Raw genomic sequence first — 14,292 nt, forward strand, 5'->3', positions numbered from 1 at the left:
AGCTAAGAAGTGTTGTTTCCATTAAATGTGCGTAATAATCCGTTGAAGTTGCTACGGAATGCTACGAGGCACGTAACAACTCCCAGATGTAATGCGAGGGGCTGTGTAACACCGAAGCGTTACCATGCAAACGAGCCGCCCCGTGAAGCCGTTACTTTGGATTGAAAAGTGCATGGAGCAAGGATACCAACTTTGCAATGAAATACAATGCAACAATACGAGCTGTAATGAAGCTGTGTTGTCAAATTACTAATTTAGGTTTGTACCTTTAAAATCTTATTTGTTTGGCCTTTTAGCAGAATAATTTTCAAAAAATTAATATCATTTTATTTAACCAACTGTCATTCGCATGTCCGCGAGATCGACGGCCTTGATGCTGACAGGTTCTGCATACAACAACAACACCAACAACAACACGACCAAAACACGTAAACAGTGCATTCCGATAATGCGATTTTTTGCATAATGCTTCAGTAAAGTACGCAAAAAGCAGGTGATAATTGTTAGTTTTCAATTTCCAGTTCGCTCACTTTTCTTTTGCTCGATCCAATCCAAACGTGGTGAGGGAACATTCGCTGTGCACCATTGTTTTGGTAAAGAAAACACTAGTGAAAGAGGCGTTGTGAATCATCTGATCAAGCGATAAAGAGCGACTGGATAAGGCACGATGGTGAAAAGCCCGGTTGTTACGGGCATTTCGCCCAAGGAAGGTCCACCCGGCACGCGGGTAACGATACGTGGCGAATTTCTCGGCAACAAGGCAACGGATCTGATCGGTAAGCGGGGTTTGGGGAGGATGACGGGATCGAGTCGGCTTTGGGTAAACGCCCGGATGTCTTTCCACACCTCCACACAGGTCTGACCATCTGCGGTTGCGATTGTCTGCTGTCGGCGGAATGGAAATCGGACAAAAAGATCATTGCCCGCACGGGAGCGGCCAAGGGCAAGGGCGACATCATCGTGACGACACGCGGCGGCGGCACGGGCATGTGCACGGTGCAGTTCCGCGCGTACTACGAAACGATCGGCCCGATGAAGGAGTCGGCCGTGTGGATCGAGGAATCGCCGATGCAATCGCTCGCCTGGGGCCGACGGTCCCTCGCACCCACCGGCTACACGCAGGAAGATCCGCTCGGCCTGTCGAACGAGGGCAATGAGAAAAAGTTCCCGGAAGATCTGCGCGACCTGTTCCCGGACGGGTCGGGCGATCTGTCGCAGGAAAACTTTACGCCCGGCTGGTTTCTGCTCGAGAACCACCATGCCACCTCGTTCGAGGACCTGAAGGCGGGTCTGTCCTACCTGCGCCGGCGGGTGGAAAGCCAGAAGGAGGGCCAGCTGTCGTTCCTGAAGTCAAATGCCGGCTCGGTGATCGACCAGCTCGACACGCTGATGACGTTGCGCGATCGCATCACGCAGGACAACAAGGTGCACGGGAAGGAGCCGGTGCGGCAGCTGGACGTGACGATCCGCGGCTCGATCGACGCTTCGCACGAGCTGTTCAAGGACGTGCTGGTGCGGAAGGAGAAGGCGGACGCGACCCGGGCCGCCCTGTCGGCCATGTCGCGACACAAGTTTCTGTTCTGTCTGCCCAACACGGTGGAAAAGGCGGCCGCCAAGAACGAGTTCGACATCGTGGTGAATGATTACGCGCGGGTGAAGAACCTGTTTGGCAAAACGGAGGTGCCGGTAAGGGACGCTGGAGGGATGCGAAGGAAAAGCAGCGCAGTTTATCTCTGATTCGCTTCCGTTTTTTCCAGATCTTTCGCAAGGTGCTGGAGGAGGTGGACATTAAAATACTTGCCATCCGGCAGCAGCTGCACGGCAAAATAAGGGAGATGCCGCAAGGCGTGGAGCAGCAGAAGAAGATGATAAAGGCACTGATTAGTCTGGAAGCGCAGCAAGCGGGCACGAGCGTTGCGGGGAAGCTAAAGATTGATGACCCGGCCTGGGACGCGATCGAGGCACGCGCCAAACACCTGGAGGAAACGTTCCTCAAGGCGTACGAACAGTACTCGGGGAAGGAATCGCACGGCAGTGAGTCGAAATCGCGCACCGACCCGGCCGTAACGCCTGTGCGCGTACAGTTCTGCGAGGAAATGACCGAAATAGCGGCCAGCCAGTTCCCGGACCTGTGGCGGCTGGGACAGGCCCACTTCAATGGCGAACTGCGCGGGGCCAGTCCACCTAAGCCGGGCAACTTTAAGCGCATTATCCTGACAGCGATCGAACAGTTTTGCTCCTATCTCCGGTCGGCCCTGCTGGCCACCTCCAGCGCGCACCGATCACTCGTTGCGGCTGTGAGCGCGGTAAAGGGATTGCCCGCTTGGCCCTCTTCCAGCCCTTCGCTAAACTTTCTCATCACCTGGCTGCCACACTGTCTGCGGTATGTACGCGTCTCGTACGCCACACTGATCCGGCTCGATCTCCCGAACGAGGCGCTCGACATTGTGCTAAAGTTCATCGACGAGCTGCGCCTTTACTGCATGTCCACCATCCTGAAGAAGGCAAACGAGCGGGTAAAGAAGCTGCACGAGAAGGAGCAGTGGGAGCTGTCGGTGACGGAGTTTGCCGGGGCGACCAGTTTGCCCGCCAAGCTGCAGGAGATTCTCGTGGAAGCGATCGATGACGCGCAGCTCGCCTGCCTAACGCCGGAAGTGCGCGAAGGACCATTGCTCGAGCCGCAGTCCGACGGGCAGCGGGAGCTATCGAAACGGTTCCAGGAGATACTCACCTCGTTCTGTACCGTGATCGAAACGCTTGCCTTGCAACGGTCGGACGAGGATCCGCAGCAGGCGCCGATGCTGTCGCAGCTCATTGGCTTTCCGGCCGCGTTGCTGCAGCAACAGATGAGCACGGGCGATAAGCGAGAGTGGGCCAATCCGGCCATCACCTGGGAGCAGCGGCTGCTGTGCTGCCTGTCGAACTGCATCTACTGCAATCGCATCTTCTTCCCGAAGCTGGGCAGCCTTTTCACGCGCCACAGCTTCCCGGTACCGACACTGGCGATTGAAAATTCACGCTCCACTATTAACGGGCTGTTTGCCAGCCTGCTGGAGATGTACGTTGAGCACAAGAGCGATCCGCTGGTCGGTACGATCGAGCCGTCCATGTATCTGGGACGGTTCCAGTGGGATCAGGTCGGTCCGTCCGAGAAGCTAAGCCCGTACGCGCACGAATGTCTCGACAATCTGGTGTCGGTGTACTCGGAGATCTTTGCCATCTCGCCGTCGCTGTTGCGGCCCATCCTGGAACCGATCGTGCAGACCGTGGCGGAGGAGCTGGCCCGCTTGATGACCTGCGTGCAGAAGTTTAACGTCAACGGGGCGTTGCAGGCGACGGTGGATATTAACGTGATTCGCGATGCGGTGCGCGTGTACAGCAACGAAACAGCAAAGTAAGCTTTTCTTGGGCACACTGAGCTGCACGGACTGGTTGGCTAAACTGTTTATCGTTTCAGGAGTTTCTTTGTGGAGGCGCTCGATGCAATTCCATCCGTTCCGGAAAGCGAGCAGAGGTTCGTTACACTATCGGGCGATTCATTGGTTACGCTGTCTTCTAACGCTCTGCTGCTTTCATTTCAGAACGCTCGAAACGGTTAAGACGATCAAAAACAACATCCGCTTGCAGATCATGTGCTTGCAGGTGGTGGATCCCTGATTGGACGCGTTTATATGGATATCTTGTCGAACGAAAAAGAAATCCATATCGACGGATGGTCCGGAAGGACCGAAGAATCAAACGCCGCTTCTGTAGAACGTAGGATGACCCCGAGCAGATCAAAGTTATAGGAACGTATTATTCTAAAGCTGATATTTAAACACACTTACCAAATACGCTTTATTTAATAAAAAGCCGAATGAACTAATATGCAAAACGCCTCAACTCACGGACGCACACAACAGGCTCGCAAACGGTCGAAAACAAAAATTCAAATCCTGCTTGACGTTTCTCCACCCGATGTGTCAGTTGTGATTTGACATTTGGCAGAAATGTAAACACAGCCAGGGGCCCAAAAAGAAACAGCCCGTCCGTTCGCATTAGTTTTAGTAGCTTATTTTAAGTGATTTTCCCCCGTTTTCGCGCATTCGGGGCATAGTTCCAAGCTCGACCGTGCCACAGCATGGTTCTTTCGCGCGGACTGATTGGCGTGAAACGGGTTAGCTGGTGGTATGTTGCCGTTTGGGTCGCACTACAACAGATTGACCTGGGTGGTGAGTCAGAGCAGCAACAACAAAGTGGACCCGCCGTTTCGGGAGGCATCATTGACGCTTTATCTGTTTTTGTAATTTTCAGCCCATGGACAGCGCATGAAGGATAATATGTACACGCCGGTGAATGGGGCGCATTGCTTTCGCCGCCTCAACGGAACGCACGTAACCGGCTGCAGCTGTAAGTGTGCGGAGTGCCGTCGTTCGCAAAGCTGTAACTAATGTCTTTCTCTTTCTTCGTTTGCTCTTTGTTTGCTCGCAGCAAGCAACGGTGGATCGGTGGGAGTGTTGCATTTAATCAACAGCAAGGCGGACATTGATTTCATCGTACAGAAGCATCCTTCGCCGCCGTACGCGCCCATCGTACCGCCCGCCCTGTACACGCGCGAGAACATCCTCCGGCTGCGCGATGAGGCCGGCCCGTACGTGTCCGCGCTAGTGCTGATGAACAATGCCAGCGGGCTGGAGCAGTTCAGCCAGGAGTCGCGCTGCCCCAACCAGTACAGTGGGCTGGCGGCGGGCCAGCAACAGCAGCGGTGCAGCGTGGACCGGGCCGAGGACAGCTGGAACCCGTGGGGCAGCGGTTTGCTGCTGGAGGACTTTCCCTTCCCCATCTTCTACGTGGCGGGCGTGTCCGAGATGGAGAAGCTGCTCGATTGCTACGAAAAGTTTAACGCGCACGATCTGGAGAACCAGCACCAGCGCAGCCTGTGCGCGATCGAGGTGAAAGCGTTCATGTCGGCTGCCGTCAGCACGGACATCTGCATGCGGCGCTCCAACTCGTACAATTCGCTCATCCCCGCCACCAAGTTCTGCGATCCGCTGCAGGGGAAGAACGTGTACGCGACGCTCTTCCCGCGCCCGATCGTGCCCGAGGAGCAGCGGGTCGAGGGACCGGAGCGGATAGTGCTCGTGTCGACGCGCACCGACACCACCACCATGTTCGACGGCGTGGGACTCGGGGCGATGGATTCGGTCGTCCCGTTCGCCGTGCTTGTGGCCGTCGCCCACTTCCTCTCCCAAGCGCTTCTCAGCAACGATCGGAATGTGCTGTTTCTGTTCTTCAACGGCGAGTCGTACGATTACATCGGCTCGCAGCGCTTCGTGTACGATCTGCAGACGGGTGCGTTTCCTTCGCGCGGCACCCAAACCAAACCGATCTCGATGGACAACATCGAGCTGATGATCGATCTGGGCGCGCTGGACAACCTGACCGACCTGCACGTGTACCACGCGGCGCCGCAACCGATGGCGACCAAGGTGGCGGAGCTGCTGCGCAAAATCAACCAGCAGTTCGGGTTCGGCATCCAGGCAGGGCAGCCGGTGATGACGACCAATCTGCCCCCGGTGTCAGCCCAATCGTTCCTGCGGGAAAACATCACCTTCCCGGCGGTGATCGTTGCGTCGCGGCCGGCCAATCGGTTTTACCACTCGATCTACGACGACCAGGAGAACCTGCACTATCGCTACGGCAACCATTCGCGCAAGTACGACTTTACGCAGCTGGAGGACCTGGATCTGGGCGATCGGAGCGACCTGTACGGGAAGGATTCGATTCAGATGCGCATACGCAACGCGTCCACGCTGATCGGCATGAGCATCTACGAGCTGCTGACGGGGCGCGCGTACGGACAGCGCAACGGCACCAACAGTGTGCTGATCGACGAGTTCCTGCACTGCTTCCTCGAGTCGGCCGACTGTCCGCTGTTCCGGGCGACGGTGAAACCGGACACGCCGCACGTCTACCCAGCACCGCCCTCCCGGTACATTAGCGTGCACACGACGCTGACGTCGGATGCGACGGGCTGGACGTACCGGGTGCTTGGTTTGCTGCTCGGGCAGAAGGTGGAGAACGCGACCAAGGCGAACTGTTCCGCGCTGCACCTGCCGTACCAGTGGATGGCCGGGTACGGCGGGGCGGGCGAGTGCCGCCGGACAACGCAAAACATGAGCCTGGCCCTGTCGCCCGCCTTCATGAACGAAACGTACGACTTTACCTCCTACCGCTACTCGACCTGGACCGAGTCGACGTGGTCGGAGATGTCGGCGCGCATTTTCCTGCGGCCATCGCCCGCCCACGAAACGCTCACGCTGTCCATTGGCATCGTGGTGATGGTGATATCGTTCGTGCTGGTGTTTCTCATCAACAGCCGGTCGGACGTGCTGTTCAATCAAGGTTCCACCTCGTCGATACCGTAAGTGTGAAGATTTTATTTCTGTTTTTTTTGCATGCTTACAATAAAACTATTAACATGAACCATACTTGTCGATGTTGTGCATATCATTTAACACTAACACCACTATCATTCGGCTCCCCCTTGCTAAAGCACGTTGCGTCACAAAATGCGTTTCCATGGCAACTGTATGTTGTTTAACATTTTGGCGTCATTTTTTCCCCTTCTTTCTTTTTCAGCATTGCCACACAGCCGACACAATGTTGAATGGGGTGGGTGAAAAGAATCGTCCGTCCCGACATTCTATCGGAGCAGCAATGGTGATATGATCGAACGGACGCTACCAGAAACACGGTGCAGCACATTACCATCACTATATCGTAATCGGTGATACAAGTTCGTTCGTTGTGGTTCCCAAAATTCACCCCACACGCCCCGTGTTGGTCGTTGTTGCCCGTCTGTCCACATCACCCACTAGGCAATCTTACAATTCCATCAGACTTTAGCTTACTTAAACAAAGCAAACTAATGATAAAAAAAACAACATTGTCCGTAACATAATGTCGTAATACAATTGATATTTATAACATTCGTAGTACGAGATGCCTTTTCTCTCTCCGCCAAAAAGAGAAATTGTGCACAAGTTAATTTATTCACCTACAATCACACTCACACAAAACGCGTGCCAAAAGCAATGTCGGGAAATGCTCTTTAAAATACCGATTTCAAAATTTCTGCTAACGGTCTATCGCGTGCAGGTGTTAAACTGATCGAAGTAGGCCTCCGTCGGTCGGTTCTGATAGACCACCCGGTCGAGATACTCCACCCGGCGCTGCTGCTCCATCGAGAGCTCGCGGTTTTCGTGCCGTATCTGTTCGGCCAGCGCGTGACGCCGTCGGTTCAGCTCGCGCTCCTTCAGCGTGACCGTGCGATCGAACTCGTTCGCCAGCTGATCCCACGCCTTGCGCGTGTTGGCCTCCTGCTCCCGCCTGCGCTTCAGCTCCTCGAGCTGCCGGTCCTGCGTGCGCCATACCTGCTCAATCTCCTCCGGCGACATACCCTTGTACTGCGCGGTAATGACCCGGTTCGGGCCGAAGCTGCTTTTCGCCGCGTCCGGATTCTCCGTCAGCACGTCGCTCGTGAGATTGTTGTAGATTTCGGCCAAATTGTCCTCCTGCTCTTCGCGCTCGCGCCGCAAACGCTGCTGCTCCTGTTCGGTCATCAGCCGGCGGTTGAACTCGTTGACCGCTTGCTGAATTTTGCCCCGCGCGTACCGCTCCTGGGAGGCAAGCTGGTGGAGCCGATGCTCGCGCGACATCAGCGAGCTCTCGAGGAACGTTTCGGCCGCCCGGCGGTCCAGCTCGGCCTGCTGCTTCTCGCGGATCTGCTGCTCCAGCCAGGACCGCTGCTGCTCGATCTGCACCTTGCGGCGGTGCCGCTCCTCCAGGTCTTCGCCGTCAAACTTCTGGGCGCCGGAAATCGTTAGCCGTGGATCGTCATCGCCGAGGCGGGCCGGGAGCGACTTCTTCAAACCGTCCGGATCGAACAGGTCAAAGTCGCGCGACTGTTCCGGCTTCTGGTGCGATGCGCGGAACCGGTTCAGTTCGTTCTCCTCCCGCACCCGGTCCTGGCGCTGCTCGTGCTGCTTCAAGAGCAGGACCTGCTCCTGGCGGCGCATCTCTTCCGCAAACTTGCGCTGCTGCTCTGCCTGGGCCTGTTCGGCCTCATGCTTCTGCTGTACCTGTAGGCCGAGTGCATCGGTGTCAACCTGCAAAAAAATCAATGGCAGAACATGGATTTAGCAACGTTTCGATCATGTTTTTCGAATTGGGCGGAGGTCTTACCCCGATAATGCGTCGTCTAGCATTGAAGATGCGTTGCTTGCGCGACTCTTCGAAGCGTCTTCTACGCTCGATAGCTAACGCCTCCTTTTGATCTTGATGGTTAACGAAAAGAGAATTTAGCATTTTTATAGACCACAGCTGAAGCGCACCACAATCCAAAAGCGAAACGACCTGCTTGTTCGTGCTAGACGTCTTTAACAGCAACTGAGAAAGGTACTTTTTTTTCGAGATGCATAACGCAACCAACGACGACGCTCTACCATGGCAACCGCGGGCAACTTGATCGATATGGTTCATGCGACGCACCGTGCACAAGGCAGTACGGTAGTATCGGATTTCGTATCGGACTGGATGTAAAATAATCTTTAATTTACGATTAATTTTATTTTTCACGGTGAACAATTTAAGTAAGTGCACAGTAAGGTTATCAATTAGCTTGGTAATAGGAAAAAAATATCTATTCTCTTTGGGGTTTATCCAATCTAATGGAACAGAAAGATGTAAATGCACATCTAGAGAGCACCAATGCGTTGGAAAATGTATGTCTTTAAGTACAAATAGCATCACATATCGTTTTTCTTTTCTTTTTAACACTTTTGTGTTCCATTAAAAGCAGTTCCCATCATCTACTGGACCGTTGGCAGCAAAGCTTTGTCGCGCAAGTTCACGATCGAGTTGGCTATGACACGTGCCGAGCTGCGCAAATATCCACCGCTCAGCAGCATCACCAGCGGGATGGAGCGTTCCAGCGCGCTGCGAAACACAAACTCATCCCGCTCCACCACACCCTCGGGCGTGATGTCTAGCAGGCCCAGCGGATCACCCTTCAGGATGTCGGTGCCGGCGTTGTAGATGATAAAGTTCGGCTCAAATTCCGCAATCGATTGGCTTAAGCAGCTAGAAAGGAAATGGGAAGAAAAAGAAACCAAAATGAGACATCCTTTGTCGATACACACACACACACACACACACGCTTCCTGAGCACACACACTTACTGCTTCAGCTTCCGCAGGTACTCCTCGTCGTCCGTGTGGGGCTTCAGCTCGACCGCCCTCCGTATCGCCAGTTTGGCGTGCTGATCCCGCGGGTAGATGCGATAGTTGTACATGTCCAGGATGAACACGCGCCGATCCTCCATCAAATCCCGCTCGTACCCATTGCCCTGGTGCGCGTCGAGATCCACTATCAGGATGCGCTCGATGCCCTTGCCGCTCGATTGGAGCATTTTCACCGCCAGCGTAATGTCGGCGTACGGGCAGAACCCACCGCCCCGGTCGGCACTGCAGTGATGGAACCCACCGCCCAAATTGATGGCCCAGCCCAGCCCGGATTCGAGGGCGGCACGGGCCGCCAGTAGTGAGCCGCCCGTTTGGTAGCGCATCGGGCGCAGATAGCTTCGCTGCACGAAACAGTTTGGCACGAACAGGAGCGGCGGTATTTCGGCGATTTTGGCCACATTTAAACTCCACTGAAAGTGCGGTACGAAGGTGACAAAATTAGAGTTTTCCCCCGTTTGGCTCTCTCTCTCTCTCTTTGTGCCTTACCTTCAGGCTGTCGATGTAACGCTGCGTATGAACGGCCAACAGCTCCTCGAGCGTGATTTCGTTAGGCGCGTACACATCCCCGTCGGTTTGTATCAACCCGTTCGTCTTCAGCAGCCGATAGATGTTGCCACCCTTGGCCGCATCGAACGGGTGTAGCTTCTGGAGGCCGAGAAACCGTACACCATACTCGGGCCGATAAACGATCGGTATCCGGTCACGGCCAATTGGCAGCTCGGCGGTAAACTTTCCACCCGCAGCCTCATCTTCCTTGTCGTCCTCGTCTGTTCCGCTGCTCATAGAGCTCTGATCCGCACTGGCCGTACTGTTTAATCGGAAACACATACCGCTGGACTGTGCGAACCACGGCAAATCATCAGCTGATACGCACTTTCGAGGCCAACGAGAGATTCCTTTTCAAGGTCGCACTGCCGATGACAGCTGGCTGTATGTATGGAGCACACACACGCGCACACGCACGCACACTTGAAGGTAGACAACACAAAATTCAAAATAAAAACCCGCCCACCCGCCAATATTGTTACTGTCGCGCTATGCGCCACCAACAGTGGTTTATGATTTTATTGTGCTCGAAAAGACAAATATTACAAAACAAATGATGATAAGGCGGGAAGTCCCGTTCAGTAGATGGGAAAGTTTGGATCGATCGTTTTCGTCCAGGCGTGCAGCCCGCCGATCAGGTCGCGTGGCGCGGGCAGATTGCGCTCCCGGAACAGTGGCGCCAGGTGCCGCACCGCCAGCTGTGAATCATTGCCACGGCGACACACGACGTACACCGGTAGCTGCGCTTGTTGCGCCCGTGCCAGCAGCTCCTCCGTGCGCCGGTTGCTAAGAATGTCCTCGATCGGTACGTTGACCGGTGCGCCCGGCAGCTGGCACATTTCGTACTGATTGGCGTTGCGCACGTCCACCAGCAGATGGTCCCGACCGGCCGCCAGCCAGCCGTCGTGATAGTCGCGCACCGAAATTCGCTCGCACGGTTCGAGCAGCGTCAGGGCGGCGTCCTTGTCGGTGGCCCGCATCCCGCAGAACTGCTCGTAGTCGATCAGCTTGGTGAGTGTGGGCGCCTCGGAGCAGACGGCACAGGTGGGTTTTTTGGGGCGCAGCTTGAGGTTGCGGAACGCGCTCTGCTGTCCATCGAACAGCAGCAACCGCCCGGCCAGTACGCCCTCGTTCGACAGGATGATTTTGATCGTTTCCAGCGCCTGCAGAGCGCCGATCACACCGGTGATGGCTCCGAGGACGCCCCCGTCCCCACAGTTGGTGACCGATTCGGGCGGGGGCGGGGTCGGGAAGAGGCAGCGATAGCAGGGCCCACCGCGGTAGTTGTACACGGTCAGCTGGCCCTCGAGCTGGAGCGCGCTGCCCGAGACGAGCGGTTTGCGCAGCAGGACGCACGCATCGTTCAGCAGGTACCGGGTGGCCACGTTGTCCGTCGCGTCCACGACCACGTCGTACGGTTCGAGCAGGGCGAGCGCGTTCTCGCTCGTGAGCTGCGCGTGGTGCGTCTCGATTTCGATCTGCGAGTTGAGCTGCTCCAGGTACGACTGTACCGAGGTGACCTTGGTCAGCCCGACCGTCGCCTCCGTGTGTAGCAGCTGGCGGTGCAGGTTGGTCAGCTCCACCTCGTCGTAGTCCAGCACGCCGATCCGGCCGATACCGGCACCGGCCAGGTAGAGGGCGGCAGGGCAGCCGAGCCCGCCGGCACCCACCACCAGCACGGAGGCTTTCTTGAGCTTCAGCTGCCCCTGCACCCCGATCTCGGATAGGATAATCTGGCGGCTGTACCGTGCAATTTCATCGTTGTTCAGCTTGGTAATGCAATTCTGTAAGTAGAAGAGAACCGAAAGAAATTAGCACAATTCACACGCAAACACACAAACGTTCACACAGCACGAAGAGAGAGAAGCAAAAGGTTGTGCAAGAAGGGTGATAATGTTCGATTGGCGGCGGCTGCCATGAGTTGCTGCTTTGCATGAGCGCGGGAGGTGGGCGCTGCCCATGTCTCGAGAAGTGGTGATTACGCTTTCCCACTATCAAGGCCACCGGGGATTGACCAATGCAAAAGATACGACTACCCCGCGTGTGCGGCTGGGTGGGTGTCGCAATTCTTGACTCGCGCTCGCGCTCGCGCTCCGTCCTCGTCGTCGTCGTCTGCCGTGGTTTTGCAACCGCCCGCCAACGTCACGATGACGATGGTGTGTGAGAAGGGGGTGTCCATGAAACGAAGAGATTCGTTCACGCTCACCCTGCGCGAGGCCCGCCAATAGACAAACGGACGACAGAGCGGAGGCTTCTGCTGGCTCTATTGCTGGCCCGCTCTACGGGCACCACCGATACTCACTTTCTGAAAATGCTTTTTCAAGGTCTTCAGCTGCTGAACCTTCTCCTGCAGCTGCTTTCGCAACGTGCGTATGTCGTTTTCCAGCACCTCGATTTGCCCCTCGCCGTTCATTTCTCCCATGGCTGGCGTTGATCGCTCTGGACACGTCCGCGCGAAACGGTTTTCGGTGATTTTTTGGCAAACTTTGTGAACTGTGCAAAAATGGGAGCAAACCACAGGCACTGGAGGATTGTATACGCGCCACAACCGACTTTGCTGCTTCTTCTTCTCCTTCTTACTGCGAGCGATGGAGGTGGTACGCTTTGGCTGGCGAGGTACGGGACGGTTGAGCGATTGGGACAGCTTCTAACATTCCCGCACAAAAACCCGCAGCCTCAGTAGCACCCCAACGCTTCTGGTTTTTACTTTTCACACCACTTTTCCAGCACTTTTTGTCGGTTTGCTACCACATTTTCCACCATGCCCCGTGCAGTTCGCGAAGCAGCAAATTTGTAAACAACACACACCACTGACAGTCGCGATGCTGAAGCGTTTCCACCGAACTGACAACAACAAACGCTTCATCCCGTGCTGTCAAACGCCGCCTTGGGCAGGTTGTCAACAGACGTGCCGGGTCGCGCATGTTGTTTGTGTGATTATTTAACAATTTCTGCATTTTCGTTGGCGAGAAAAAAGAACTAATCTCCAGCACAGGACAACACAGGATGCTTTCCCTCACCAACGTCGGTTTCGTGCGGTGGGCAACGACACCGCTGATGGTAGCGGGGGCCCGCCTGCTGCACACGGCCACGCTTGATCTGGCCGCACGCAAGGGCACGCGAGAAAAGGCCCGCAAGGCGAAGGTAAAGAAGGTGGTGGAAAAGGTTGGCTTCATCCGGCACGATCTGCGGAAAAAGGGAAAGTATGTGATTTGGTTGTATTAACAAGTGACTTGTTTCTAAAAATCAATTTCCTCCCCCCTACCACAGACTCAACCTGAATGTAGCGAACAAACACATCGACGACAGCTGGAAGCAGGAGCCGAAGGACGATTGCTGGGTCAGCAAGTACTACAAATGGCGCGTGTACACGGTGGAGGAAGCGATCCAGTGCCACCGGGAAACGCACCATCCGACCGTGTACAACCTTCCCAATGCACCGCTGTACGCGCACGTCGAGCTAAACATGCAGGCCGAAAAGGTGACCCGCTTCGTGGACAACTTCCAGCGCATGGTGGCGATACCGCACCGGTTCGAGCACGGTGAAAACCGCAACATCATCGTGTTCGCGAAGGGCCAGGATCCGCTGAAGGAAGCGAAGGATGCGGGCGCTACGCTGGTCGGCGGGATGGAGCTGATCAAGGAAATCCAGAACGGCGATCTGCAGCTGTCGGAGTATCCGTTCGTGCTGGCCCATCCCAACATTCTGCCCGAGCTGGTCGTGATACGGGGGCTGCTGAAGAAGAACAAGTTCCCAAACCCACGGTCCGGCACGCTCGGTGTGAATTTGGCGGAAATGATCCAAAAGTACGCCCATGGCATCAACTACAGTGCGGCGAAGGATGAGCAGCAGAAGGACTTTGGCTCGATCGTTGCCTGCATCGGAACGGTAAGTTGGTGAACCCGAATTTGGGTGCCAATTTGAAGGGTAATTCATTACCATCTTTCCATTCCCTTTCACCCGGTATGCTTAGCTACAAATGGAAGCGTCACACCTGGAAAGCAACCTTACCGCCCTGCTGCAGGACGTGAACTCGATGCGACCGAAGCGCGAAGGCCGGTTCGTCACGCGGGTGCTGCTGAAAAGTCCACCGTCGGGTGAAAACCTTAAGATTAACCCGTTCCTGTACATCCCGGAGGAGGGCGTGTTCAGCAAACGGTCAGCGAAAACGACCGACGCGGCCGCCGGCGAGGAGGAGGACGCGGAGCAGGAGGAGGAGCAGCGGAGTGCGGCGTCCGGAGGGGCCTGAGCGGTGTGTGAACCGATGCCATACTGGTTGCTGCAATACACGGTGTTAGGAAAATAGAATAAAAATGGAACTTGTTCCACACAAACACAAACACACACACATGCACGGCGCATTATGTTTTGCAGAGAGATCCGATGGCAAGGGTTAGCAGGGAAATGCGTACAGTAGATGCATTTGTATGTATGTTTTCCGACGCCGATATTTTCCGACCT

At 55.5% G+C, this 14,292-nt stretch overlaps 6 protein-coding genes across 6 annotated transcripts; 3 read left to right on the plus strand and 3 right to left on the minus strand.

Annotated features, from left to right (window-relative positions):
* Positions 1 to 387: 387 nt before the first annotated feature.
* Positions 388 to 3,822, plus strand: LOC120951837 (exocyst complex component 2). Its single transcript, XM_040370807.2, has 5 exons — positions 388 to 776; positions 857 to 1,686; positions 1,758 to 3,394; positions 3,458 to 3,514; positions 3,582 to 3,822. The coding sequence occupies exons 1-5, from the start codon at positions 668 to 670 to the stop codon at positions 3,655 to 3,657; spliced, it is 2,709 nt and encodes a 902-aa protein (XP_040226741.2). The 5' UTR covers positions 388 to 667; the 3' UTR covers positions 3,658 to 3,822.
* A 143-nt stretch (positions 3,823 to 3,965) lies between these two features.
* On the plus strand, positions 3,966 to 6,980 carry LOC120951838 (nicastrin). The gene is made up of 4 exons (XM_040370808.2): positions 3,966 to 4,211; positions 4,294 to 4,389; positions 4,471 to 6,403; positions 6,622 to 6,980. Exons 1-4 carry the CDS (start codon positions 4,121 to 4,123, stop codon positions 6,647 to 6,649), a joined length of 2,148 nt encoding a protein of 715 aa, XP_040226742.2. The 5' UTR covers positions 3,966 to 4,120; the 3' UTR covers positions 6,650 to 6,980.
* Positions 6,981 to 7,066: 86 nt separating this feature from the next.
* On the minus strand, positions 7,067 to 8,790 carry LOC120951840 (RIB43A-like with coiled-coils protein 2). The gene is made up of 2 exons (XM_040370810.2): positions 8,227 to 8,790; positions 7,067 to 8,150 (listed from the first exon to the last, which is right to left on the minus strand). The coding sequence occupies exons 1-2, from the start codon at positions 8,788 to 8,790 to the stop codon at positions 7,128 to 7,130; spliced, it is 1,587 nt and encodes a 528-aa protein (XP_040226744.2). The 3' UTR covers positions 7,067 to 7,127.
* LOC120951842 (histone deacetylase 11) lies at positions 8,651 to 10,229 on the minus strand. The gene is made up of 3 exons (XM_040370813.2): positions 9,771 to 10,229; positions 9,222 to 9,694; positions 8,651 to 9,123 (listed from the first exon to the last, which is right to left on the minus strand). The coding sequence occupies exons 1-3, from the start codon at positions 10,110 to 10,112 to the stop codon at positions 8,853 to 8,855; spliced, it is 1,086 nt and encodes a 361-aa protein (XP_040226747.1). The 5' UTR covers positions 10,113 to 10,229; the 3' UTR covers positions 8,651 to 8,852.
* Positions 10,230 to 10,303: 74 nt separating this feature from the next.
* LOC120951839 (adenylyltransferase and sulfurtransferase MOCS3) lies at positions 10,304 to 12,637 on the minus strand. Its single transcript, XM_040370809.2, has 2 exons — positions 12,133 to 12,637; positions 10,304 to 11,614 (listed from the first exon to the last, which is right to left on the minus strand). The coding sequence occupies exons 1-2, from the start codon at positions 12,250 to 12,252 to the stop codon at positions 10,409 to 10,411; spliced, it is 1,326 nt and encodes a 441-aa protein (XP_040226743.1). The 5' UTR covers positions 12,253 to 12,637; the 3' UTR covers positions 10,304 to 10,408.
* An 85-nt stretch (positions 12,638 to 12,722) lies between these two features.
* On the plus strand, positions 12,723 to 14,179 carry LOC120951841 (39S ribosomal protein L1, mitochondrial). The gene is made up of 3 exons (XM_040370812.2): positions 12,723 to 13,033; positions 13,101 to 13,719; positions 13,805 to 14,179. The coding sequence occupies exons 1-3, from the start codon at positions 12,837 to 12,839 to the stop codon at positions 14,078 to 14,080; spliced, it is 1,092 nt and encodes a 363-aa protein (XP_040226746.2). The 5' UTR covers positions 12,723 to 12,836; the 3' UTR covers positions 14,081 to 14,179.
* The last annotated feature ends 113 nt before the right edge of the window (positions 14,180 to 14,292 follow it).

The sequence above is a fragment of the Anopheles coluzzii genome, chromosome 2 (assembly GCF_943734685.1).
Source record: "Anopheles coluzzii chromosome 2, AcolN3, whole genome shotgun sequence".
Lineage (NCBI taxonomy): Eukaryota > Metazoa > Arthropoda > Insecta > Diptera > Culicidae > Anopheles > Anopheles coluzzii.